Raw genomic sequence first — 26,331 nt, 5'->3', positions numbered from 1 at the left:
GCTGCAGTATGTTAACCGGCGTGCCCCCTCGGACCAGCAGCGTGAACGCGCTCGGAGGCGAGGAATGCGAAGGGAGAGACGCGGGTCGTCATGGTGTGTGTGTGTGTGTGTGTGTATTCTTAAAATGAAAATGGCTCTCGTTCAGCAATAGATGTCGCTGTTGACCCATGTTTGAAATAGCGTGTGTTTAAAAAAAAAAAAAAAAAAAAAAACCCGAAAAAAAAAACCCTACAAGAAATTTGGACCAAGTTTTAGACCTATTTTGTATATTTTATTTTATAACTTTGTTGGCATGACAAAATGTATATTTTGTATTGCCAAAGCATTAAAATTACATAACATCTGAACATTTGTGGCCTATATAGCATAGCAAAAATAAATCAATAATAAAAACAAATAAATAATAATAATAAATAAAAACAAGAAATACAAGTATTTAACAAATTAAATACAAGTGTTGGCCTAATGGAGTTTGTGACTGCCACTTTATTCGTAATGGCTATCATTTTCAATGGAGAAAGGCCTAATTATCAGTTTATCAATGACGAATAGTTTTAATTAGTCTACTATATTTTTTTACATTGTTCATGCTATTTTCATGAAATGTCATGTTAAAAATTGTTATTATTAGTTAGTAGTAGGAAAACCTCATTATTTATTACCCAGGGTTCACCCGACACAGGATGTTTGTAGAGAACCGGCGTGTAGTGGGAGGCGCGTGAGAACATGCATGCACACACCACCATCATGATGCCGATCGGACAGCATCTGCACCGGTGTTGTTTGACGCTGATGTGCGGTTAAAAGAAGACTTGCGGTGCGGTGCGTAAAGAGCGCGCGCACGAGAGCGAAAGAGAGAATCATGAGCGTCGCGCTGAAGAGCTGGAGGGTCAATGAAGGTCCGAAACACTTGATCATGGTGAGAACATGAGAGATTTATGCGTATGCTGTCACTGGATCCACACAGGCGCGTGCACTGAGGTGTGTGTGCTTGCTGAGCAGATGAGAAGTTGTCAGTCGGATAGTTGTGCTTTATCTGTGTGTGTGGGTGTTGTTTTTGCGCAGATGGTTTGGGTTGCAGTGAATGTGTTTCTGTTCTGGAGATCATTCATGCTGTACTTCAGCGGCCCGCAGTATTACTATCTACATCAGATGCTGGGGGTAAGAGCGAACTTCATCGGTGTTTTTAAGTGTGGGATGTGCAGTTGTGTGCGTCAGTGTGTGCGTCTATTGACTGCAATGCATGATACAGTGTGTTTGTGTGTAGAGATTGAGCATTTGAGAGGGGTTTATTGGGTTTGAAAGGTTTGTTTTGTTTGTAACCGTTTAGTTTGACAGGAGTGAGTTTATATTGTGTGTGTTTACTGTGGAGTTTTGTGTGTTTTTTAGACTTTGGTGTCTGTGTGTGTTTAGAGAGTTTTAGATGTGTGTAGAGTTTGACAGGTGTGTGTTTGTCTTTTACAGCATGAGATGTGTGTTTGTATGTATGTACTTATGGTGTGTGTGTTGGTGTGATGTCGCTGTTGTCTTCTACACACCCGTGTGTGTATCAGGGTAATTGTTGTCACAGGTTGTTGTTTATGTCCTGGAAAGATCCTTCACAGACACAACTTTCTGAACTAAGACAGAGAGACCTTTTTGGCCTGGCCAGAATTGGCAATCCCAGCAGTTTTATACTGTGTGTGTGTGTGTGTGAGATCCCTCATATGCAGCAGGGCAGTATTTCTGTATAGAGCTGAACAGGCATGTAACAGCATGCTCACTTCTGTTCTGTACTGGAAACTATTATCACACACACACACACACACACACACACACACACACACACACACACACACACACACACACACACACACACACACACACACACACACTATCTCACATATACTGTACACTCACTCACACACACACACACACACACACACCGTCTCACATACACACAGAGATTTTCTACTTGATTCAAAAAAGTTGCTTTTCACCATTTTTTAAAAGAAAATTATTCTTTTGAATTAATAATAATTTTAAAGATAATAATATAAACATATCTAACCATAATATTATACAAAACATCTTAATATGTTTTGTGAAAAAAATATTAATTATTATTTTGAATGAATAATATCTAAGATAATATTATTATACCATTTTCTTCAAATTCAAATATTATCTTGCTAATATTTTTGTGAAAATGATTAATAATTATTTTGGATTAATATTTAAGATAACATTATATCCATTTCTTACATAATATGCTAACCAAAATATAATTACAATTTCTTAAAAGTATAATACTATCTTTTTACTATTTTTGTGAAAATTATTCATTAGTTTTGATTTTTTTTTTCTTCAAAAAAAAAATTTCTTGATGTTTTTACTACATGAATGCCAATTATTTTGTTCTTTTTCTAAAACAGTGTAAATGAGTTTTAAAGTATATTACTGCCTGCATCATATCTGGGCTCATTGAGAAGAGTGTAACCCATGTGTGTGTGTGTGTGTAGCTGGGCCTCTGCATCAGTCGAGCGTCGGCCTCTGTCCTGAACCTCAACTGTAGTCTGGTGCTGCTGCCGATGTGCCGATTACTGCTCACCTTCCTGCGCGGCTCCCAGCGGGTGAGACACACACACTGTAAACGCATGCTCCAGATCTCAGTGAACGATTCCTCATGCATGTTTCATTCATTTATAATCGGATCCTCTGGTGAAAAGTGAAAACCACAGACTTGACACATGTCAATCATTAGTGCACTTAAACTCCGCCCCTTTCTCACACTAGATTCAGATCTGCCTCCATCACAACAATAAATGTTGGAAAAAAACACATTATTTTCCGATGATGTTTCTCTCGTATCAGTTCTTTCATCACATCGCCACTTTCAAAAGCATCTTCACACAGTTCAGTTCAGGCCGGCTTTAAATCCTGCATAAGCATGCACTAAAATCATACAGAACCTGCATAAAACTGAGCAGCTTTGAATCATTTTCTATATTTATAATTTCATATTATTCACAGCATTAATTCTGCATGTATAAAAGCATACATGCATGGCGATCAAAAATGACAGATTTTGTTTTATATTTCAATAAAATGAAAGTACTGTATTTTAGATTGATGTTTTTTTTTTTTTTTTTTTATATATTATATTGAGCAGATTTTATGGTACTATGTGATGGTTATGATCCATTTATTTCCTGTTAACCACTCTTTGAGCAAAGAAATTAAATTTCAAATCCTGAATGCTTTGGAGCACAGAGTTAAATCTGGTCTCTTTTTAAAGGCTTCATTTATTGCTCATTTCTATTGCTCTATTATTGTTAATAAAGAACTGCCTTTGTCTGCTGTGACTCCTCCCCTCAGGTGACCAGTAGACGTGTCCGTCGGCTGCTGGACAAGAGTAAGACGTTTCATGTGGCGTGTGGAGTCTCTATATGTGTCTTCTCAGGTGAGGAAATGTTGTTTTATACATGTACTCGACATTTGTAAACGAGTCGTTTTATATTTCTCTATTTTTCTTAACTCCATTACGCTGCTCGCAATGCATCATGGGATTGTAGTTCTTTTCTTTCCCTCACCAAAGCTTAAAGGGATAGTTCACTTTGATATTAATTTTTGGTATGTTTTAGATTACCTCAAGGGCATCCAAGATGTAGGTGTCTTTATTATCAATTTTGATATTTTTAGGTCAAAGCGTTCTTGTCTGTCAGTCAGATATAATGCAGGTCTATGGTCACCACCTCAAAGAGCATGCACAGAGAAGTCCAAATTAAACATGATTTAATGACTCGTAAATGTAAGTACACATTGATGGCCTAAGACATACGTAAGTTCACAGTCTGATTTTCAAGTACTTTTTTGCTTCAAATCAAAGTTTGTAGTGTTATGATTCACCTCGTAGCTGATAACGCTTTAATGAAGACTTATAAGAGAAATTAATTGGACAAATACTAAAGTAGGCTGACTTCCTATAATGCTTTATTCTCCAAAATATGCTTTAAACGAGAACTGCGAAACAGAACCGTTATGCTGCAAAATGTCTATTATACTGGCGATAAAGTGTCTCAAGAACACGATCTGACTCAATGATCCTTCAAACTTCGTCAAATCCTGTGACTTCTCCCTCAGATGTGTCATATAACAGCCTGGAAACTTGATTTGTTTTGTTCGTCAGGCCAAACAATCAGATGCTGCTTATCATTTCGCTAAAGATTGTATAATTTTTAGTACATTATGAACCAGAGAGTCAAACTGACTCCAGAACAGTGCAGAGGGGGAGGAAGCAGATATTTGAGGTTGAGTCACTAGTGTGTCTGAAAATGTCTGTGTGTGTGTTGCTGTCTGAGAGTTTGACTTGGTTAAATGTCTCTGTCGTCTAATGTTACAGTGCCAGACTAGAAGGTTTTAGCGGCTGACAGGTGTGTGTGTGTGTGTCTGCAAGGCAAGTTTATTTAAAGGGATACTCCACCGTTTTTCCATATTAAACTATATTATTCCCTTAACTAAGATGAGTTGATACACACCTCTGTCGTCTCAGTGTGTACACTCAATCGCTCGAGACACTTTGATCGCACTTAACTAGCTCAGTTCATTCAATATGGGCCAAGCAGAGAAGCGCCCAAACATCTCCACGTTTCCCTATTTAAATACAGTTACATGAGTAGAGTAACTCGACCTAGGACGGTGACACAAAATAAAAGTTGCGCTTGTCTAAGCGTGTCAAGTGGATAAATATATTGTATGGTGGAGTACCACAGCAAGAACTGGGCTAGTTAAGTGCGATCAAAGTGTCTCGCTCGCCAGTCTTAGTTAAGGGAATAACATAGTTTAATATGAAACAACGGAAGAGTATCCCTTTAAATAGCACATTTCATACACTATGGTACCGTGGCAAGTGCTTCACACAGAAATTCATTCAAATAATCACAAAACAAAAGCAAGGAAAATTAAAAACGTTATAAAAGGAATTAAAGATGATACACAGATAAACTTCTCATCTGGCAAAACACCGGTGTATCATATTTTACACAACTCCCAGTTTTACTCTGAGATTTTCTCATGGTGATCACACTGTGTGTCTGTGTTTTTCTTTCGGCGCGCCTAAGAAGTCTATTGGACCTGATTTTTCCTAAAACTTTGTGTGTGTGTGTGTGTGAGACAGAGAGAGAGAACACAGGAATATCCCGAGGGATTCCCAGCTGTTTTTTTGTCTTGTGTCTGAAACCCCCTCCCATTTCCTGTCTCGTTGCATTGTGGTCTTGTTCTAATTACAGAGCTCTGAGGCATCCAGTTAACATGACAACTACAACACACACACACACACACACACACACAAAGAGAGACGCTGAATAGACAAATTGTCTCCACACATGCTTGGCTTATGCTGTCATTCCTAGTGTGTTTGTGTGAGTCTCTGATGTGGTGTGTGTGTGTTTATCTCTGCAGTGGTGCATGTGTGCGCTCACCTCGTGAACATGGTCAGTTTCTCAGTGAGATATTCAGAGGATTTCCCTGCGCTCAATGTCGCTCAGTATCGAGGACAGGTAAACATTACAAAATATTCCTAAATGCATTTCACACACACGGAAACGAATAATCCTTCAGAAAAATGTCCACTGATAAATCATGTTTCTGAGGGAAAGTGTCTTCTGCTCACCAAGCCTGGATTTGTGATCAAAAATACAGTAAAAACAGAGAAATTGTGGAATATTATAATAATTTCATATATATTCTTATATGTTGTAAAGTGTAATTTATTCCTATAGACCATTTCACAAGATGTAAACAACACTGGTCCAGAAACACTTCCTGTTTCAGTTTGTAACTGTTTTCTTTATTTCACATGTAAAGAAAACATCTTAAAGATGTTGTTTACCTTTTTGATTCAGTTTTAAATGTTCTGTTGGTTGTATTTTATCCCAGCTTTTATGTAGTGTTAAAAAACTGAAACAGGAAGTGCTTCTGGACCAGTGTTGTTTACATCTTGTGAAATGGTCTGTATTTCCAGCATCATTACTCAAGTCTTCAGTGTGACATTATCCTTCAGAAATCACTCTAATATGATGATTTATTATTATGATCACGATGATGTTAAATATGAACATTTGTGATTATTGTGAGTGTTAAAAACAGCAAAAAGTGCTGCTTCATTATTTTTTGGAGATTGTGATATACCACTATTCAAAAAGTCTGAGGTCCATAAGATTAAAAAAAATGGGTTGAAAAGGAAAGAAATGAAGTTTTATTCAGCATGAATGCATTAAATTGATTTAAAGTGACAGTAAAGACATTTATAATGTTACAAAAGATTCTATTTAAACTTGATGCTGTTCTTTTCATCAAAAAATCCTGCTTTTTTATCACCGTTTCCACATAAATATGAGGCATAAAATATGAAGCAGTACAAATGTTTTATTTTTAATAGCCTAAAAAACTAAATGTTCAGACCACATGATCAGCCAAACTCTACTCAATGTATCTCAGTAATCTCATTATTAGACACTTTTAATAAATAAATAAGTCATGGTTGACTGAATAAAGCAGTTTAAATGTTGTATTTTTGTGGGATCCTACATTTCAACTTAAAATAAAACCGATAAATAAAGTAAACCCCCTTTAAATGTGACATTTATAGTTTGATATAGTTGGTGTTACTGTTTGATTTGCTGTTGTGTGTGTGTGTGTGTTTAATCTCTTCAGGATCCCACAGTTCTCATCATCAGCACAGGTGACTCACATTTCTACATCATTCATTTAGTGAAACACGAATTATGATATTTAATGTAAGATGTGGACTCTTTGTGAACGTTGTCTCTTTTTATTTTTGGGTTAATGTTAGATTTCTAGCTGAGGTGCTTAAATTTCTCTCTAACTGAATGAAATTAATATATCAGGTTATTTCAGACAACTTAATGGCTAAAGTTACTAAACTTACGGTAACTTTAACATAGCTAAATGCTATTATAGTTTTAATTAATATTTTGAAAAAATGTATATATAGTAATTCTATGTGCTTTTTGTGAATTGTATTAGTTTTTTTTAATATTACTGTTTAATACATTTTTACATTAATTTCAGTTGTATGTTAGTTTGAACTTTTTTGAACGAATCTATTCGTTCACTTTTTTGAACGAATGTCTTGAATGAATGATTCAATAACAAATACAGTTTTAAGTCAGTTGTCGCCCCCTACTGGTGTAACAATGTAATAGATAAAATCCGTATTGTAAGCACCACATTATTTTCAAAATTTGTTTTACTTTTTTTTTCTTTGCTTCCATAGTCTATACACTTTCATCCCATTACTTCTGTGATCATTTGAATGATTGTTAGACAGAAATAATGATAGTGTGTGGTTGTTTGTGAAGATGTTTCATATCTACACATGATAACCGCTCTCTCTGATCAGAACGCAGATCTCATTTTCCACTGTGAGTTTTGTCAAAGGTTTAATAGACACAGTCGATCGTTGTCATTCTTAAGTAAAATCACGTGTGTATTTGAGATCTTTTAACGATTAATCGTGCAGCTCTATTGATTTATGTTGTGTTAATATAATACCTCTCCTCTTAGTTCCTGGAGTCACTGGCGTCCTGCTGGTGCTGGTGTTGTTTCTGATGTTCACAGCGTCGTCTTACTCTATTAGGTGAGAACCTGGAAACCTTCAAGAGTTATTTGCCCTAACTCTGACCCTAGTCTCTTCTCCCTAGACAGACTTTACACACACACTCCACTATAATCAGCGAGACCATTACCTGGAGGGGTCCGTCCCCTGTGATTGATCTCTCCATTGTCCTGCTGTAATTGAGTTCACTCCAGGACACTTCAGGAGCGTCTCGTTCAAGAGAAGAGACCTGGGCACTGTGCTTTAGATGCTCTTTTATCTCGCTCTTCTGTTTTGTGTGAGTGTAATTGTGTGTTTTTTCTCAGAGTCTCAAACTATGAGATATTCTGGTACACTCACAACCTCTACATCGTCTTCTACATCATCCTGATGGTCCACGTAGTGGGGTGAGTTGATAAAGGCATTTCCTTCACACATACATTGAGATTAAAATATCTATGCAAGATTAGAATTTGTGCATCAACACAGACTTATTTTGTCCCTTTTCAAAGTCTTGCTTTTGATTTTGGGCTCGACAATAATAGATTTTCATTCTTTCATGCTCAAAAACACATTGTAAAGTCTGCAAATTGGGATGTTTATTCCTGTACGCTTTATGCGATATGATTGGAGCCTCTCTATCCAATAGGGGAGCTTTAAAGTATCAGTCAAACGTGGAGGCCCACCCTCCTGGCTGCTTGCACAGCAATCTCAGTTCAGGCTCACGGACCAATCACAGAGCAGCAGGAGAGAAGGGGGAGGAGCTCTCACCACAGATGGTTTGTCAAGAAGAGGCCCGTTTCCAACCACATTTCCCACAGGTCCGTCTGTCTGATTTACAGTAAATAATTGCATCTGGACATGTTGTTTGTATTATATCTTTGTGTATATCTGTATGTGAATGATTATCAGTCGTTGTGTGTGTGTGTGTGTGTGTGTGTGTTTTAGACGTGGTTGTGGGTGTCGGGTCCTCTCTGCCTGTACTGTGCCGAACGCTTGTATCGTTTCATAAGAAGCAGCGCTGCTCCTGTTACCATAGTTTCTGTCGTTAGCCATCCCTGTGATGTCATAGAATTACGTATGCTGAAGAGAGGCTTTAAGCCCCGCCCTGGACAGGTAAGCCCCGCCTCCACACGGTTACATTAGAAAGTGATGAAGAATTTAGAACTTTTGAAGAGGAAATTGCTATTCTTTAAAAAAAAAAAAACATTTAAAACTACCATAGAGAGCCTAAGTCCCGCCCCTCCGCTTCCGGCTCATGGGATGTTATTTGGGAAAAAATATGTATGGTAGTCAATGGCGAGTGACAATATCTCTTTTTATTCCGTCTGAACTGTGTGCTGAATTACACATATGATGTAACAGAAGAGTAACATGTAGTTTTATGTGAAAATCACTCAATGAACTACATCTCCCAGGAAGCGAAACAACGAGTGAGATCCACTGCTCGTGTGTGTGCAGTCTGGCACAAAACACTCAGGTATGACGGCGTAACGTTACGATTATAACGTAAGACTATAGATACAATGACAGACATTAGCCTCAGCAAAGTTAGCTTCATTCATTGAGAGAAAATGTGCGCCTTTGGGGTTTGTAGTCCTTATGCTGACTGGCGTAGTCTTATACCTCAACTTTTTTTTACTTTAAAATGAATCTTTTAAATTGACAAACATCACATGTGTAATTCAGGGCACAATTCAAACGAGATCAAAATATTTGTCTCTCGCCATTGACTACCATACAATATTTTTCCGAAATAAGGTTCCATGGTGGTCGACCAGAAGGGGAGGGGCTTAGGCTCTCTATACCGTTCAAAATTTTGGGGTCAGTAAATAAAAAATAATTTTAATCAGCAAGGACACTTTAAATTAATCAAAAGTGACAGTAAAGACCTTTATAATGTTACAAATAAATGTTGTTCTTTTGAACATCCTATGAATCAAAGAATACAGAAATAATGCATCATATATTTCAGAACTGTTTTCTGTGGAAGCGTGCTTCCGCCACTGAATAAAACATTTCTCACGATTCAGACTTTCTTTCTCACAATTTTAAGTTTACATCTCGCAAAGTCTGAATTATTAGATATAAACTCGCAATTGTGAGAAATAAAGTCAGAATTACGAGATGTAAACTCGCAATTTTGTGATTTTAAAAAGTTGCAATTATCTTTTTTAAATGTTTTATTCTTTGGCAGAAACAAGCTTCCAAAGTGTTCATAAATGTTTGAGCACCAAATCACCACATTAGACTGATTTCTGAAGGATCATGTGACATTCAGCTTTGATCACTGGAATAAATTACAATTCTAGATTATATTAAAACAGAAAACACTTATTTTAAAGTGTATTTATATATTATATATATTTTATAATATTTCAGGTTTTACTGCAATTATGGTCTAATAAATGCAGCTTTGGTGAGCATTTTAAAAACATAAAAAAAAAATCTTGTTTATGTGCTTTTCCTGTATTTATTCAGTGTGTGTTACTCATGTGTGTGTGTTTGTGATGCGTCCTCCAGTACATCCTGCTGAACTGTCCGAGTGTGTCGTCATTTGAAAACCATCCCTTCACTCTCACCACCGTACGTGCATTTAAGTGTGTGTTACTGCGTTCATGATGTCATGAGATAAATGCACATAAACACTAACACAATATCATAATGAAAGAATCATGGCTAATTTGTTTTGGTCATAATCATGTTTTAATTGCATCTTGACATTTTATAAGTGAGATATAAATGTTTGCAAAAAAATATTCTGACCAATATCATTTTAATGCTCATTGCATTGTAGTTATGATTTCCAAAAGCATAAGCCAGCATATGAACATGAACAGGGCGATGATGTAATGCTGAAGATTGTTATAGTATCAGCTCTCTCTCTCTGAAACAACACATTTCATCATGGCCCAGGGAATGTTAAAAGCATTAAAAAGCATATGTTCATTTTTAAAACATGCAACATTTGCCAATAAATCTCTCCATTCACACACTTACAAAGTTTGCGTTCTCTGCCAAGAACTTTGTTCCTCTCACACACACTTTGCTTTGAGTTTTCCTTCCCCCAGGGGTCTTTAATGCATGACTGTACCTGATCCTCACAGCCCCTGCTCTCTCTCTCTCTGTGTGTGTGTGTGACTGTGTTCCTCAGTGTCCGACCGGGACTAGTGAAACATTCGGCATTCATCTCAGAGTGCTGGGAGACTGGACCTGTGAGTACACACACACACACACACACACACAATGACACACATCCATAATAAATAGAAGACCATGTGATCTGTATTATCTAGTTCAAAGGTTTCTGTCGAAATGTGTGAGTTTGGGATTAAAACACTCTTGAACACACATTTTTGTTGGCTCAGTCTTGTACCAGACTCTTTCCATTATGTCATACTTGAGAGATACTAGTTCCCGGAAGGAAAACACACTAACAAAAGAAATACCACATACCCCCTGCAAACACACATGCTTAGCGGGCGATAAAACAGGAGAAAAATAAGAGAGAGCCAGCAAACGACTGCCTAGCAATGACCTAGCAACTGCATAGCAACATGCTATAAACCACATGGAATCACACAAAATAGCATAGAAATGGCTTTAAAAAACTCACAGAACACTTTATCAACCACTTTGCAACCTTTTAACAACAACTAGAATCTTTATAACGCCTTAGCAACCACATACAACATACCACCCAAAACCCCATGGCAACATCATAGCAAGGTTCTACTGTAAAAATACTTAGAACACAAACACCATAGCAACCACAGCAACAAACCACATAGCAACGCACTAACAACCACCCAGAACCCCTTGGCAACTTCATAGCAAGGTTCTACTGTAAAAATACTTAGAACACAAACACCATAGCAACCACAGCAACAAACCACATAGCAACGCACTAACAACCACCCAGAACCCCTTGGCAACTTCATAGAAACGTACTTAGCAACCGCATAATATGTCAACACCCACCTAGAACCCTTAGCAACCACGTAGAGAAACACTAACAACCACCCAGAAACCCTTGGCAACTTCATAGAAATGTGCTAAAAACACTTAGAACACCTTAGCAACCACAGAATGTGTTAACACCCACCTAGAACCCTTAGCAACTTCATAGCAACATACTAAAACACGTAGAAACCACATAGCAACACACTAACAACTACCCAGAACCCCTTGGCAACTTCATTGCAACGTACTTAGCAACCACATAATATGTCAACACCCACCTAGAACCCTTAGCAACCACATAGAAACACACTAACAACCACCCAGAAACCCTTGGCAACTTCATAGAGATGTGCTAAAAACACTTAGAACACCTTAGCAACCACAGAATGTGTCAACACCCACCTAGAACCCTTAGCAACTTCATAGCAACATACTAAAACACGTAGAAACCACATAGCAACATGCTAACATCCACCCTGAACCCCGTAGCAACCACATAGCAATGTGCTAATACAGTTAGAACCCCATAGCAACATACTAGCAACCACCCAGAACACCGCTCACATTTTCTAAAAATCTAGTTGACATAAATTGTTTGTACATGCGTATACTGATTTACTTTTTGTCTGTAAATTTCAGCGAGATTTTCTCTTCTGCTGCTTCAACAGTCGAACAGCTCAGAGATCCTTCCCATGATGCAACAGAGGCGATATCCCAAGTAAGTCTGATGCGCTATGGGAAACGTTTCAGTGGCGTTCATAAAGGTCATGATCTCTCACAACACTGTATACTGGGAGGCAAAGTGTAATTTCCTGGGATAACCGCAGTTTTCCTGCTTTGTGTGGGCGGGGTGTCAGGTGACAGGCTTTGACAAGACTCATCGTCCAATCAGAATCATAACATCCTTTCCGCGCATAAAATCGTTTTTTTTTTTTTTTTTTTTTTTGCAGTAGTTCAGCCATTCTCTGTATGTGTGTGTGTGTGTGTGTGTGTGTGTACAGTGGGAAATTACTGCACGTCCTCATCCTCTGTGTATTTGTGTGTGTGTGCTTGTTTTTTGTTACTCTGGTTTGTGTGCTTGTTTTCCTTCCTACTCTGGTTTTATCAGTGGGAAACCCTCACTGGCTGTTGCAGTATTTTCTTATTGATGGGATGATTGACAGATTGATTTTGAATAGCATACCACTTGTACTAATGTTTCAGTATGCATACTGTGCACAATATGCTAATTCTCTCCATGGAATACATAAAACTTTCAAAGTTCTGAATAAGAATGCCATAACATTAATAGAACATTGAAATATTTCTGCCAGGTCATTAACAATATCCATTGTTTTCTGAAACATTTTTGTTAGATGTTTTTTTTAAATGTTGCTATTTGCTTCAGAGAACATAAAAAAGAAAAAAATATTTAAAAAATGTACAAAAAAATGTGAGTGTTTTTGAAAAAAACTTTGTTTGCAAGGTGATAAAATTTAATATTTCCTAGACCAAACCAAGAAATAATTTTTTATATTTTTTTATTTTTTGGCACATTCAGAAATAATGCTTTCATAACTTAATGGGAGACAAACGTTCTTGGAACATAATTTAGCTAAATGTGTAGCATACAGAAACTAGAATGCAAGTATTCCATTAGTTATGTTTCAATTATAGCTAATTGCATTTATATTCCATGCATACGGAGCATGCACTTTATGCGTACTGTGAAGAAATGGCACAAATAGTATGGAAGTGCTTTATTATTTGATCTGTCATGTTATCTCTCATCTCATTGGTGGTTCTGCTCTCTTGTCCCGCCCCAGGCTGCACGTGGATGGTCCGTTTGGCAGTCCGTCAGAGGAGGTGTTTAATTACGAGGTCAGCGTGTGTGTGGCGGGAGGGATCGGAGTCACGCCGTTCGCCTGTGTTCTACAAGCTCTCTTGTGAGTGGTCAGACGACCTGTCAATCACCCTAACTGTGACATCAGAACATTCTTAAACACTGGTGCTGTGTTCTAAACGGAACACTAGCTTACTACAAACTACACACACCCGTACACACTGCATTCCTGGAGCTCAAATGGCGGAAACAACGGCTAGGTCATGTGTTCAAATCCCAGGGAAAGCATTATATGTCACTTTGGATAAAAGCATCTGACAAATGCATGATGATGATGATGATGATGTAAATTCTAATGCAATTTTAAACCAATATGCCTCAAATTTGTCTGTCTGATCAAATAATGTAGAGATGTAAAAAAAAAAAATTATTCATCACACTGTATATAGAAACTCGCAGTGGAATGTATTGCATTGTGGGATGGATCATCCCAGTATCCATGCATACAGAAAAGACACTGCACTTCATACATGAAAAATAGTTAGTATGGTCGTACGTCATTCATTGTATAGGCATGTAAAAACATGTGTTTAGGCATGTGTTTTGACTTTTAACACATGAAAGCATGAAAATCCACAGCTAAGTGTGTGTGTGTGTGTGTATGTTGCAGTGATGACTGGCGTCAGTATAAGTTGAGGAGGATGTACTTCATATGGGTCTGCAGGGACCTTCTTTCCTTCTATTGGTTTGCTGATCTACTGTGTGGCCTTCATGAGAGGGTAAAACACACACACACACACAAACACACACACACACACATGGATTTGGAATCTCAAAAATGTATGAATGTCATTGTAAAATTATATTCAAAATATATATCATTTCTGCAGTATGCATGAGTTACTGATGGCTACACTGCCACCTACTGGCTGCATATGTTAATGTGTAATGTGGGCTGATATTCAGTAACTTCAGTAATTCTTCATATTTACACTATTGAAAAATCCTCTTTAACCCTATAAATCTTACTGTATCATATATGAGGCCAGTAAGTGATAAACATGATCAAAATATCACATAATCTACTCTCGTCTGATTGATAGTTTACACTTTGTAGGCGGTTTGCAGTCACGTGATTGTGTTGACGCGCGGAACGGAGATGGAGGGCAAGGAGTGAAGAGCGCAATGGGCGAGATGGAGGAAAATCCGTACTGTACTACTTTAGACGCTATTACAAGAGAAATATATAAACAGAAAATCGAAACATATGTTGGACGTGATCCTTACGTTATGAAGAAGACCGATTTTCAACTGAATTGAGAGATTTACCTGCCATCGAGGCTAGATATCAGCAACTCGTCTTACAGACATAACAGTTTACTTTGACTTTACAAAATTCGGAAACTGGTACGTTACACAAACAGCCACATAAGTGTATTTAAACACCCGAATAATGTAATTATCAGCCACATAAATAATGTATACTCACATTTGACGAAGTGATCACAGCACACACACACAGGCATTTTCCCATTCGGTTGCTCCCGACCGCAGACGTACGTTTGCAAGGCATTTTCCCCGGTGTTTTTCTGTCAATTTCTTGTATTTTCCCCCCTTATGAACAACAACTTTTGGCACACGATAAGAAACTCCTCGTGTTTTGATCGATTTGAGCAACCATAAACGACGCAAAAGATAGGCATTTTGAGTGTGTTATAGTGCTTCCTAATATAGAAAATCACTTCCTGCCCTCCATCTCCGTTTCGCGCCAAGGCAACGCAGTGGCGTGACGTCACGTGAAAACAAGCTATTAAAGGTCCTTTTATTATAATTGTACTAACGTCCACCTTAAGCTCGTGCTAAACTGATTTATAACAATGATTTTACTGATTTTTGTAAGATAAACGTATATATTCTCAGTAATATTTCAAGATGAACACTTAGGAAGCAAATTAGTTTTACTTGATTATCCAGACAATTTTTCTTTTTTTTATTCATGAGTCTCAAATATGATCATCGGGCTTTTAAGGAAGGCTCATCTCTCAATCATCACTGTATTGCATTATATGTTTTAAAACTACAGAGCTTTGATCATAATACTAAGCATTTAAATATGATCTTACTAAGACATTACTAACGGAGCGATTTTTATGTCAGAATCTACTATACACTGTTATAAAGATCTCATTCATTTACATTGAAATCATTAGAATTATAAATATCAGCATAATATCTGATTAAAGTTTAGCTTGTTTGAGCGCCATGTAAAAAAATGATCATGATTTTAACAGTAAAAGTCTGTAAAAATGCTACGGTGCAAAACTGTTAATCGGTTAACAGAAAGTTTCCGTACTATATACGGTAAATAACTGTGCTAGATCTAACGGTACATTTAATGTAATTTTACTGTAAAATACCGTTAAATTTACAGTTTTTGAAAGTGAAAAAGAACAACTCGTATAATTTACAGTGAAAAAAACGCAAATTGACATTCCCACAATTCCCTGTGTGACACTTCACATTTGATGTATTTTTGTTGAACTAACTGTTTTTTTCTAATCAGTTATGTACATAATAGGGTTTTATGTTACATGCAATGTTGTTAAATTAATGTTTTTTGCATTTTTTAAAATTTCATGTGTGTTACAATGATGGTGTTTAATGTTTGTGTGAATAACACTGTGCAGCTTCTATATATTAGTATTAACTTTATTGTGGATGAGCTTTGATTGATCATGTGACTCTCATCACTGCTGTGATTGGTGGTTGTCAGTGTATTACGATGGTACAAAACGGATATTAATACTTCAGTTTGTCGGTAAATCAACATTATATCAGATAATGAAATACGGTTAATTACTGTAAATTTTAAGTTAAGTCTGTAAAACCAATAACGTTGATACCATATTTTTGATGGTAAAGTCAGCTGCCGGTATTTTACCGTAAAAATTGAGCCATATGAAACACTGACTGTTGCTTCGTTCAGGCTTTACAGGGTTAATATCCTTCTGTGTGTGTGTGTAGCTGTGGCGGGACAATCGTCCAGACTATCTGAATGTTCAGCTCTACCTCAGTAACACTCAGGGATTACAGGTGTGCACTCTCAGCTCAGTTCTTATCAGCTTGTTACTAATATTATCTTAAATTGTGAGTATTAGATGCAAGGTCTGTCAAATATTATTTTATATTATCCATAGCTTCATTATCAGTTGCATTTCTTCACCTCATTGTGTGTTTTGAAGAGCATCGGTGAGGAACGTTACCGTTTCTTGAGCTCCAGGCTTCGGATTGGTCGACCAAAGTGGAGGCTCCTTTTCCAGGAAATAGGGAGAGCCAATCAGCTGTGAGTGATCAATGCAGTTTGAAATAATGTATTAATGCGGGCTTTTTTAATGGTTGCAATAATGAAAAATGTGTGTGTTTGTCCCGCAGTAAAAGAGTGGGTGTTTTCTGCTGTGGACCCAAAGGGATCTCGAAAGCGTTACACACTCTGTGCAATTCAAACCCACACTCGGGAACTGCCTTTGAGTACAACAAAGAGTCCTTCAGCTGAGGGAGCGCTAACCAATCGATTAATGCCAGAAACCTAAGGTCAACCGACCAATCGATTAATGCCATACACCCGAGGAATGAGGAAAAATGCACATTCGTCCTCGTCTAAAAACCAATCCTCGGACAATGAGAGCCAGGAAAGCGTGTAGCAAGAGGGAAAATGTGCAGTTTTGCTCATATTCAAGGAATATTTGTGATTCTGCATGTGGAGTTTGTCTACATGAACCCTTTAAAACTCGTACCTAAAAAAGTACCAGGTCACCCAAAGATGAACATTGTGACATCATTTACTCACACTCATGTCATTTCACACGTTTTATTGGCTTTTATTTCGGTGTATTTTATACCTTTACAAACACAAACTTGCACATAAAGCATACATTCTCGTTCGTTTTAAATATTTATTTTGTACGGCACTATAGTTTTTCGACATTTGAATTGTTCATATTTTATTATTAAGATTTATTTGCTAATGAAAGTGTTCAAATGAACTGCGGTGTTGTAATAACACTGCCAAAAGAATTTATTTAATCACTGATTAGTCTTTTTAATGTTATTTTGTATGCATATTAAATATAAAGATACAGTACGTAAGTGTCACAGTGACTGTTGAAGCACCATAAATATCATTGAGAGACCAATACAAGCTCACCGTTTATTTATTGCATTATGCAACAATATGCATTTTGAAAATGGTAATCTGACCTCACTATTGTGCATTTGCAATCGTCTCGGAAATGAAAGTATCGTTTTGCAAGTTAAATCCAATGTTTTACAACAAAAAACCTACAAGAAAAGGAGAGAAATGTTTGGGAGAAATTGCTTCAGGGTTTGTTCATCGCACTGGAAATGAAGTCAAGTGACACGCATTGCATTATGGGATGCACTAGTTTATTCTGGTTTTATACGGCTCATTTTGACTAATGTAGTGTTTACCATTTTTTACAAATTGTTAAGATTTGTTTTTGAAATTAGTCTCTTCTGCTCACTAATGCATTTATTTGATCTTAAAATACATAAAAAACTGTGAAATATTATTACAATTTAAAATATCTCTTATATTTGAAGATATATTTTGAAATGTAATTTATTTCTGTGATCAAAGCTGATCTTTAGTGTTCCCCAAATACAATGTTCAAAAAAACAATAGTATTAGAATTTTTGCGACATTATAAATATTTTTTCTGTCACTTTTGATCGATTTAAAGCATTCTTGCTAAATAAAAGTATTATTTCTTCTTTCTTCTTCTGTATACTCTATAGCAAGATTAGTACGGCCTTGTGTGATTGTAAACGTAGCTCTTGTTGCATAAGCAAACTCGAGGTTTAGTGGTCTCGTGTGTCACATGACCTGTTGTCCAGACATTATAAAACGCTTAACGTGAAAAACGCTTGATGTGGCTTAATGTACTAAGACAGTGTTATTAAAAGACTAAATACTAATAAAGTATACCAATATCAAAGAGCAGAGAATATAATTACACTTTAAGCGCTTTCCTCCTATAGAAAACTATTATACAACATTTAATGTGTAATTAAATGTGGTGTTCATATTCTGTGCTCTGTACAGTGATATACTTTATTAGTATGAAGTCTTTTAATAACACCGTAAGCCACGTTAACGTTTTTCACGTTACGCGTTGTGGATTGTCCCGAGTTGTGTGTGTTTTCCCCTTGGCTCTGTCCTCGCTGACACACACTCAGGTTCACAGTGTGGTCTGGTATGAAGCTGAACCCTCTTCTTCGCTGCTGTTCAGGAGCGGCTGTCTCTCCCCGTATCCCGACGCCTTTCGCCTCTTTGTCCTCCTGCGACACGACACGCTGATGACCGTAGCGATGATTCCCGCCACGACGGCCCCCAGGATCCCTGACGCCAGGAGCCAGCCCCAGATCTGCTGCGCTTGCTGAAGATACGGCGTCACGAACTCCTGCATGAACCGCTGACCTGCCACAGAATGAAGCCGATGAAGACAAGGCTAACGGAAGTACCTGGGTTTATGCTAATGCTAATTAATGCTGGGAATAATAACAATACAGTAATACAAGAAAATATTTCTTTATCAACTGATATCGACTCTAAAATCCCAAGAATCGATCTTTCAGTTGATGTGTGAACGAAACTTCACTAAACGTTATTTTGTAGGCTAGCAAATTCTGTCAATTTTATAACAAAATACAAACAATAAATATCGCTGCCTTTGACGCTCTTTAATGTGTCGTGACCGATCGCTGTAGCCGCTGCTTCATCTCTTACTCTTTACTAGTTATAGCATCTAATAAACATGAATGAACATCGGAAGGTATGTTGAGAGACACCGCACAACTTACTAAAATGTCCCATGTAATCGCTTAATCGGCATTTCAACTGCGGAAAGACTCAGGGTACGTGTACACGACAACGATAACCTTACAATGGAGAAGTTTTCCACGTACAGATGACACCGTTTTCAAAACGATCCCAAATCACACGGATCCGTGAAAAAACAACAAAAAAAAAAAACGCTGTATTGCTCTGCCAGGCCATTAGATGGCGATGAAACACTATAGACTGAACATGTAATACGCATGTGCATGACATCATCTTCAGAGATTCGCGTTTTTGTTGTTTACACGGAGACAATTGCACTTTGAAACCAGTTTAAAAGTTTAAGTTTAACCAGTTTAAAACCAGTTAGAAAGACGTTGTTGCGTAAACAAACGGCTAAAACCTATACTTTTTTTTCATAAGTTAACGATGCACGTTTTCATATTGAACCGTTTGGTACGAGGCTTTCGGTTCGAGGACGGATTTCAAACCGAACGAGTCATTGGACCATTTTTCCTGCCGACCAATATTTTGTTAGCATTCGCGCTGGCGCAACCACCACAACGTTGCCCAACATCAAATGGCGTGATGAATGCGGAACTAACTGCAGCACATTTGTGTTTAAAGGAGTGTTGAGCCTAGTTCACACTACATGATTTTTAGCCAGATTTGCAAATCGTTGAGTTCGCCGACAGGTCAGGGTGTTATCGTGGGGGATTAGCGGGCAATGAACGCTTGCCAGTCTGTTAGTATGAAAAGAGCCAACAACGCATTTAAAGACGCTCGCAGACGAGTCGCCGAGCCCAGAAAAATATCTAGCATGCTAGATATCCAAAGCTGTCTCACAACTCAACCTCAGTGATGTCATGAGCTACAGCCAATCAGAGCAAGGCATGGGTTGAGGTCAGTATTCTTTGCTGGGTATTGGCGTGCGTGCTGTTTTGCGTAATTTCCGGTTCGTTTTATCGCGTGATTTTTCGTGGTTTGTTTGTAGACAAGATAGAATCGTTGTTGTCAACTCATGTAGTGCAAAAGTTATTATATCTATAATTATAAAAACCGTCTTGTGTGCAATTTAAATGTTTGTATACAAAATCAGTTGCATAAATAAAGTAGTCTCAATTAGTTTACAATTCAGATTCAATTCAGAACAATCTAGCTTTTTATGCAACTGACTTCTTTATATATAGAATCTGATATGACTAACTTGTAAGACTAGTCTAAGCAGTTTATGCCATCACCACAGTTAACATGAACCTTAAATATATCCAAATGAACTGATATCAAATCTAACTGAACTGTAATTGAATCAAACTGCAAACTTGTGACTCGAATCGAATCGTGAAATGTGTGTTAATGCCCAGACTAATACTAATAACTCACCTGGGTCCAGTAAATATGCATATTCATATCCCAGGGCTTTAGTGGACAGGAAATAATCCCCGTTTCTGTAGAGAGGGATGAAGGGGACCATGAAGTATCCGTCGTTGTGTCCGATCGGGGCGTTGGCGGTCGGGTAGTGTGTGCGGGGGGGCTGGTGTCTCCTCAGCCACTGCTCAAAGATGCTGAAACACAACGAATCCCTGAATTAATATATATAATATTTACAATTTCGATGATCTGAGGTATCATCATTCAGAACTAATGCACAGTTTTATGGGTGAGTGAGTGAGTATATGTGTGTGTATGCAAGTTTGTGAGTTTATGTGTGTGTGTATGTTTGTGTATGCAAGTGTGTGTATGTACGTATATGTGTGCGTGTGTATGCAAGTGTGTGAGTGTACATGTTAGTGTGTGTGTGTATGTGTACATGTGAGTGCATTTGTGTGTGAGTGTGTATCCTAGTGTTTATTTGTTTGTGTACGTGTTTGTGAGTGTATGTGTGTGTACACATGTGAGTGTGCGTTTGTGTGTGTATGCGAGTGTACATTTTTGTGTGAGTGTACATATTTGTGAGTGTATGTGTGTGTGTATGCGTGTGAGTGTGCATGCGAGTGTACTTGTTTGTGTGAGTGTACGTGTGTGTGTGTGTGTGTGTGTGCAGATGCATTTTACCTATCAATAAAGGCATGATGTAAAATAAAAATGGGGTCGTTGGCGGAGCCCTGCACTGAAGACATGGACCCGTTCATGAAGACGTGTAAAGAGTTGTGCATCAAACTTCGACCTGTGACCGCCAACCCCGTCTCAGGACTCGCGAAACCTGCACAGGAGAGATGCGTTCAGCGCTTACAGCCTGGTGAGTTCATCTCGTCACACACTCGTCACACACTCTCACCCTCCAGCGTGTTCCTGAAGCTCATGTTGGCCCGTCGGTCCATCTGTCCCGTCTCGTACTGCGTCAGGCTCAGGACCGCCTCCACGTCAGCGGAGCTGGGCAGCCGCGGGACACGCGTCCGGTCGTGGTTGCCAGGGTTACGGAGCAGCGGACCCTCGGGCGACCCGTCACACAAGACCTCTCGAAGGTTGTAGTCGTCGGGTTGAGAACAGATCACCTGCACAGGTACAGTGGACACTTATTAAACACCACTACACATAAACTACAGGCGAAACTTGAAAATTAGAATATGGTGCAAAAGTTCATTTATTTCAGTTATTTAACTAAAAAGGTGAAACTAATATATTATATAGACTCATTACATGCAAAGTGAGATATTCCAAGCCTTTATTTGTTATAATTTTGATGATTATGGCTTACAGGTTATGAAAACTATGAAAATATTCTAATATTGAATTTGAGGTTTTTATAAGCTGTAATCCACAATCATTAAAATTCTAACAAATAAAGGCTTGAAATATCTCATTTTGCATATAATGAGTTTATATAATATATTAGTTTCACCTTTTTAGTTGAATTACTGAAATAAATGAACTTTTGCATGATATTGTAATTTTTCGTGTTTCACCTGTATAAGGGCTCAACGTGTGAATCTCATGAAACCTGGCAAGAACATAATGGATATTTTACACGAAAAATAATAAATAATAGTTTTATCCAGCAAGGATGCATTAAATTGATCAGAAGTGACAGTAAAGTTGTTTATAATGTTACAAAATATTGTATTTCAAATCAATTCTGTTCATCAAAGAATCATTTAAAAAAAAAAATCATGATTTCCACTGAAATATAAAGCAGCAACATTGATAATAATCAAAAATGTTTCTGGAGCATCAAATTATCATATTAGAGTGATTTCTGAAGGATCATGTGACACTGAAGACTGGAGTAATGCTGAAAATACAGCTTTGATCACCGGAATAAATTACACTTTACAATATATTCATACTATACACAACTATTTTAAATTGTAATAATTTTTCACTGTTTTTACTGTATTTGTGATAAATGCAGCCTTGATAAAACAATAAATATAATGAAAACATTATTGAGTAAATAAAAAAGTAAATAAAAAAAACCCCTATTTTTTAAGACTAATAAAGTTTCACGGTGACGTTATTTTAATGATAAGATCAATTTCATTTTTGTCATAATTACAATAATGTAAATCAAACCAGTGGCTATTTTACTCTAAACACTCGGAGTTGTGAATGTGTTTTCCGGAAGTTCACGAGGGAACCCTGTGAATCTCGATGACTAATACGGCCTGTGTCTCGTATGTTAATCGGATGCTGTTTCAGAGGCGTACGCTCACAGATGAAGATGACCAGGATTTTTACTCTCTCTGAAGAAAATATGAGTGTTTTCAAATCATTGGCATGATATTAGTAGATTACGGGTGGTTGCCAGGATCCACTAAAAGCCTGACAGAAGCCTTTAAGGCTCTATAGAGACGCTTTGGCACTTGTGAGCGGGTCAGTACTGAGGTTAATGGATGTTTTTGGGGCCAGACACACTCGTGACCCGCTACTTCACCATCAGGCGTCACACACTCACACCTTTATAACGCATGCGAGACATCACACCCGCTCTAGATGGGTTCATTAAACCAAAGCCCAGTCACATGACTGAACTACACACGGATACAGCGTCACAGCGTCACACTCTTCATGTGTCTTGTTCCTATAGACCTGAACATGTGGAGATATATAAGATACATAAGAGATAAATAAGATATATTTTAAAATCCTTTATTGAATATATTTAATGTATTTATATATATATATATATATATATATATATATATATATATATATATATATATATGTGTGTATATATTTTTATTCTATATAAATATATGTATATGTTTTATTTGTTTATTATGCAAAATTCCTTGTAAACTGACAAAAGTGTTGCAATTTGCAAACGTACTCCAATAATCATTTACATTTTTTAGTTGAAAAGAGATTTATTTTTAGTTGAGATGTATCTATTTATTTTTTATTTTAATTGTTTTTTATTTCAATTAATCAGCATGTCACAATTTGAATGGAATTCTGCAGCTTTTTTCCTGAAGTGATCCATCGTACACAAGTACATTTCTATAAAACTAAACAAAGAACTTACTCATAATAGTAATTAATCAAAATCATAATTTTTTTTTATTAATTTGTTTATAAAGAAGGAAATTTCTAAACTGTATTTGGGTAATTATTAATTTATGTCAAAATGTCTTGAAACCTAAATATCTATTTCAGATTTATTGCAATTTTAATTTTAAATTCAAAATTAATCATTTATTTGTATCATCATTTTTGTTAAATACAAAAATTCTTTTTTTCTTTACTTTGTTTAAATGTTTCGCTGTTCACTTCACGCTTCACAATCCTAAAAAGTGACATAAATACATTTAAAATAATATTACAGACTATTATCTACCCTCAGTTACATAATTCTACCTTGTCTGAATGTAATACTTACCTAATACATTCACTCATTTGTTCAAGAGCTACTATAAAAACATGATGATATTGAGATTTTAGATCAGTTTTGTGTGTCAGCAAGAGAAAACAAGTATTTGTGAAATTGTTTTCACCAAATTTGACAAGAACAAACATTACTAGAGAGATAAATGACTAAACATACTGTATTCAAGAGTAAGAATGTGAAGCGAATAGATGATGAGTGATTTACAACAGAATGATTTTTAAAACAGAATTGAATCAATCAAAAACGTACTAATGTAAAGCCAAAACAATCTCTGTTTATCACCGTAAATCTGCCTTGAAACAATCTATATTGTTAAAAGCGCTATGTAAATGAAGGCGACTTGCAACGATTAATCGCGATTAATCGCATCCAAAGTAAAAGTTTGTGTTTACATAATATATATGTGTGTGATAAAATGCTAAATGTATACATGCATGCATGCATGCATACAAAATAATTACACACACACACACACACATTAACACAAACTTGTATTTTAGATGCGATTAATCGCGATTAATTGACTTGACTTTACCTTCCAGGAGGAGAACACGGAGGACGGGCTGATCAGGTTCGGGTTGAGAGGACTGCGCGCCCCCATCAGCTCGTCCACACACACCTGACAGTCCTGCGCGTCACGCCAGTCCCAGTACGGGATGGTGAAGTTAAAGTCCCCGGTCAGCTTGCGGATCTCGTGCTCCCAGAACAGCAGGAAGACCCGGTGCCAGGGCAGGAACGCGGCAGATTCGTGCGCGAAGTCAATATCGGCCCACACGTTCCCGGGACCCCCGAGCAGCGCGTCACGGGACACGTAATAATGCATCCACACGAACAAATCGTACACGCTGATGTTCCCAAACATGGGGGTCGAGCCGTTGTTCATCTGCGCGTACGTGCCCGTCGCGATCACATAATCAGGGCTGACGGTGTTCTTCGCCAGATTCAGGTACGAGACGAACCTCTGCCTTTCCGTCACGGACAACTGGAAGACGTTCCTGCGGATGGACTCCCGTCGTTCCGCGCAATTCCCACCGAAGAAGCCGAACTTGCACTCGCCGCAGTCGATGCCCATGTAGTTGCCGGCGCACCGGCAGGTTTGGTTGTAGAACACCAGAGGCCAGCGTTCACGGTCGTCCACGTCCGAATGAGGGTACTGAGGCCCGTTGGGGAGGTCGGACACGGTGACGTCCTGGCAGAAGCCTCGACCCGAAAGGGATCCGCACACCGAACCATCGCCCGGCCAAACCGGACAGCAACGCTTGCTCAGCAGGACGTCCCGTGAAGTGCAAGCCCGAGGAAACTGCTGGAGAGACTGACTGAAGAACTGAAGGAAGAAGAACACAAGCAGAGAGGAGGACATGGTGAGCTTCATAAAGCGAGTGAGACACATTAGACACGGAGATCTTCCTCCAGCTCTCTTTCTCTTTACACACTCCCTCTTTCACACACACACACACACACTTACAACCCCCGGATCACATGCTTGGGATAAAACCGATGACCCCCGCTCGCGTTTAGTCTCGGGATTGAGGAATGCTTGTGCTCGAGTCGAGCGTGAGATCATTTCATGAAAGATCTTCCATTTTAATTTGATTACCAGACGAAATGAGCAAAGTCAACGCGGTTAATGAGGTTTTGCCTTTGTGTTTACGCCAACAACCTGTCGGTGTGTAATTGAGTCGGAAATCACCACTTACGCTCGTTTTATGCATTATAACCATCACATGTTAGTGAGTTTAAATGCGGATTTGACTTTGCTTATATAATTAAATGGGGTGGTGATGGCGCAGTGGATAAGACACATGCCTTTGGTGTGAGAGACCCGGGTTTGAATCCACTGTGAGACACTAATGTGTCCCTGAGCAAGACACTTAACCCCTAGTTGCTCCAGAGGCGTGTGACCTCTGACATATATAGTCGCTTTGGATAAAAGCGTCAGCTAAATGAATAAATGTAAATAATTGTCATAAACTACTATTCAAACGTTTGGGGTCAGTAAGATTTTAAGGCTCTTCTGTTCACCAAGGCTTCATTTATCTGATCAAAAATACTGTAAAAACTGTGAATTATTATTATTACTGTTTAAAATAACGATTTTCTTTGTGAATATATGTTTCATGTAATTTATTCCTGTGATCAAAGCAAATCATTACTCCAGTTTTCAGCGTCACATGATCCTTCAGAAATCACTCTAATATGATGATTTGATGCTTGAGAAACAGTTATGATTATTATCAATGTTGACAATAGTTGTGATGATCATA

General features: G+C 37.8%; 2 protein-coding genes across 3 annotated transcripts; one reads left to right on the top strand and one right to left on the bottom strand.

Annotated features, from left to right (window-relative positions):
- Positions 1 to 219: 219 nt before the first annotated feature.
- Positions 220 to 17,022, top strand: nox4 (NADPH oxidase 4). Of its 2 annotated transcripts, none has more exons than XM_039660350.2 (18): positions 220 to 919; positions 1,066 to 1,161; positions 2,502 to 2,612; positions 3,358 to 3,442; positions 5,440 to 5,537; positions 6,694 to 6,721; positions 7,567 to 7,639; positions 7,924 to 8,004; positions 8,247 to 8,418; positions 8,546 to 8,713; positions 10,121 to 10,183; positions 10,752 to 10,812; positions 12,200 to 12,278; positions 13,366 to 13,485; positions 14,053 to 14,161; positions 16,407 to 16,475; positions 16,625 to 16,725; positions 16,815 to 17,022. In XM_039660350.2, the coding sequence occupies exons 1-18, from the start codon at positions 863 to 865 to the stop codon at positions 16,933 to 16,935; spliced, it is 1,692 nt and encodes a 563-aa protein (XP_039516284.2). In that variant the 5' UTR covers positions 220 to 862; the 3' UTR covers positions 16,936 to 17,022. The 2 variants fall into 2 exon arrangements, with proteins under 2 accessions (XP_039516284.2, XP_039516285.2); XM_039660351.2 differs by having other exon boundaries at positions 220 to 981.
- A 1,424-nt stretch (positions 17,023 to 18,446) lies between these two features.
- On the bottom strand, positions 18,447 to 25,457 carry tyr (tyrosinase). The gene is made up of 5 exons (XM_039660364.2): positions 24,603 to 25,457; positions 21,518 to 21,734; positions 21,295 to 21,442; positions 20,623 to 20,804; positions 18,447 to 18,879 (listed from the first exon to the last, which is right to left on the bottom strand). The coding sequence occupies exons 1-5, from the start codon at positions 25,455 to 25,457 to the stop codon at positions 18,641 to 18,643; spliced, it is 1,641 nt and encodes a 546-aa protein (XP_039516298.2). The 3' UTR covers positions 18,447 to 18,640.
- Between the last annotated feature and the right edge of the window lie 874 nt (positions 25,458 to 26,331).

Source organism: Pimephales promelas, chromosome 16 (genome assembly GCF_988280905.1).
Source record: "Pimephales promelas chromosome 16, fPimPro1.hap1.1, whole genome shotgun sequence".
In the NCBI taxonomy this organism is placed as follows: domain Eukaryota; kingdom Metazoa; phylum Chordata; class Actinopteri; order Cypriniformes; family Leuciscidae; genus Pimephales; species Pimephales promelas.
The sequence above is the reverse complement of the archived record's forward strand: the minus strand, read 5'-3'. Positions and strand labels throughout refer to the sequence as shown.